This window comes from Pollicipes pollicipes, unplaced genomic scaffold, assembly GCF_011947565.3.
Source record: "Pollicipes pollicipes isolate AB1234 unplaced genomic scaffold, Ppol_2.1 Scaffold_1600;HRSCAF=1878_pilon_pilon_pilon, whole genome shotgun sequence".
NCBI classification, from domain to species: Eukaryota; Metazoa; Arthropoda; class Thecostraca; order Pollicipedomorpha; family Pollicipedidae; genus Pollicipes; species Pollicipes pollicipes.
In genome coordinates, this window is record NW_023595962.1 from 2,146,969 (window position 1) to 2,149,366 (window position 2,398).

The following is a 2,398-nucleotide window of genomic DNA, read 5'->3' on the forward strand; positions in this document are numbered from 1 at the left end:
CCAGGAGCTAGGAACGTGTTCCCAGGAATGCAGTTTTGGAATCCGGAACATATCTGATCCTCTTTTTTATTCCGCTGTTGCCTAGAGATGTTCGTGGTTTATCACACAACTTAGGGACTATGTTCCGCAGGCATTTGATCGTCTTCTGCCGCCCACAAACAAACCTCGCCATGTTCAGTATATGTGCGCTATTGGGAGCTTACGATGCACTCAGCTGCTGGGACTTATTGTCGTCAATTGTCCCTCACCCTGGCAGGAAAGGCAGACACCGTGGGGAATCGAACCCCGTACTTCTGGTTTTGCACATTTCCACGCGCAGATTAACCAGTTCACGATCGGTGCTCGATGTCAGCAGATTTGGTCATGGACAGTGTCCTCAAAGATCACGGGGTCGCCATGGCGTCACTAACTCATTTTGCCACGAAGTTATTTTGCACTTAACATGACTACATGGATGCAATGTACAGAATCAAAAATCGTTGACGAATGTGTTGTTGCCGCCTTTGTTTTCCAGAACAGGAGCTAAAATAAAAGAAAAACTTATTTCGTTGCGGCTCAGAGCAGTGAAAGGGAAGTGTTCCCCTTTTGTAAAAGGTTTTGAAATAAAATAGCCATCTTGAGGTCATTCGTTGCAATGCACCACCCTGCCCTTCTCAAGACCTACCCCCACCCCCACCCCCCCCACTTTCTCAGCTTAACGCCCGTGGAGATAAAACAAAGTTTTTCCAATCTTTTTCAAGGTCACCCAGGCATCCATGCCAGCATAATACCGACATTTACATATTGTCGTTCCACTGGCCATGCGTGATCAAAGCCAATACAATTATAAACGTCGAGTCAGTCATATCTAGTGTTCGTGAGCACAATTTCCAGATACAGCGGTCGTTAATAGGCTCTCAATCAATGTCATGTAACGCACGATGACGTAATCAAACAATGACGTGTTGGGAGCTTTTCAAAAATAGAGATATTGTATTGTTTAGAGCAGCCTTTTCCACTTAAAATCATACCAGTAGTTATCAGTGACCTTATTTCGTCATATCTCATGGTTGTTTAAATATCCTCAAATGTGGAATATTGCCATAAGGTACTTCAATCCTGGCCACAAAAAAAGTTAAATGGTTACTCCTCTCAAGGTACTACAACACCAAGCACCAGTTCGATGAGATACTTGTGCTTATATTATGAATACGTGTAGTTTTGTTACGCTTTGAATGTAACGTATTTGTGCTGAAAATGAATTTAGTTGGTCAGCTGTATAAGAAATCGACTGATGCGCTCTTCCCAGAACATGAATACGTCAAGCGCTCCACGCTTCGCATACCCTCCATGGCGGACTTACATCACTTGACTTGACTGTGGTATATGGTTCTCTGGTAACATGTCATTCGCTGATAACTGCACGACGTTAATGTGTATTCGGATGATGTTGCAAATGATTCTGGGTACAAATTATTCGCTTCGATGGTACGTGGTACGGTACGTTCCACATGTAGTACTACTCCCAAAGCAGTCAAAAACATACGAGGTGCTTGGGCCTAGACAGCGAATTCCCCCACAAAACATGAATTTTCCCGTGCGTGTCTCGGTCTTTCCCGTGAAACACCGCGATCATTCACCATCGGTCAACCCTCAAAGATCGCACCCTCCACATCTCACCTGAGTCGTACACGATCGATAGGCCGGTTATGCCGCACTGGCTCGTCCGATGATGTCGATCCGCCTCCACCAGGCGCCGCCCCAGCCGGAAGTCTCTGGTGGCCTTCTTGCTCGGCATCTGGAACAGCGCTCCTCGTTTGCCAATGCACGCGAGGTTTCCGTCGGTCTGGCTGTGTCTGGTAGTCGATTGGTGGAGAGCAAAGTCACATGCTTCTACATGCCGTTTAAAGACACATGCTCCTACATGCCGTTTAAAGTTACATGCTCCTACATACTACATGCCGTTCCACACAAATATTTAGGTAAGACAGTAGTAATAGCCTTATTGCTCGGAGAAAAACCAGGAGAATGGAGGCATAGTTGGGTGCAATCATGTTATGCCAATGGAGATGGGTTATCATGCCCATGGACCTGGTTTCTCTCCGAGAAATAAGGCTATTACTACTGCCTTATCTATGTGAATAATGTTCCTTGTTAATGCACTGAACACTTGCAAAAATGGAGGTGGTAGAGTCGTTGTGGTAACGAGTTGACGAATCATCCAATGGGATTGTCGATTTACTGCGTTATCGAAATGTCACTGTCGCATTGCACGGTTGCATCGACGTCTACTTAACGATGGTGTCTTTGCACCATGCCATTGGCATGCGACCTTTGACTTACGGAATAACTTCAACACGTCATGGCACGTAAATTACACAATGTTTCTGCATGTATCTAGTCCTGCAGGGCTGGTCTA

The 2,398-nt window shown here is 45.6% G+C and overlaps 1 protein-coding gene across 1 annotated transcript in view; it reads right to left on the reverse strand.

Annotated features, from left to right (window-relative positions):
* LOC119092527 (uncharacterized) overlaps positions 1–1,777 on the reverse strand; it is a 4,958-nt gene extending 3,181 nt beyond the window's left edge. Inside the window, exon 1 of the mRNA XM_037215490.1 lies at positions 1,660–1,777. Coding sequence (XP_037071385.1) covers positions 1,660–1,777 — 118 coding nt within the window. The remainder of the gene's footprint in view (positions 1–1,659) is intronic.
* Between the last annotated feature and the right edge of the window lie 621 nt (positions 1,778–2,398).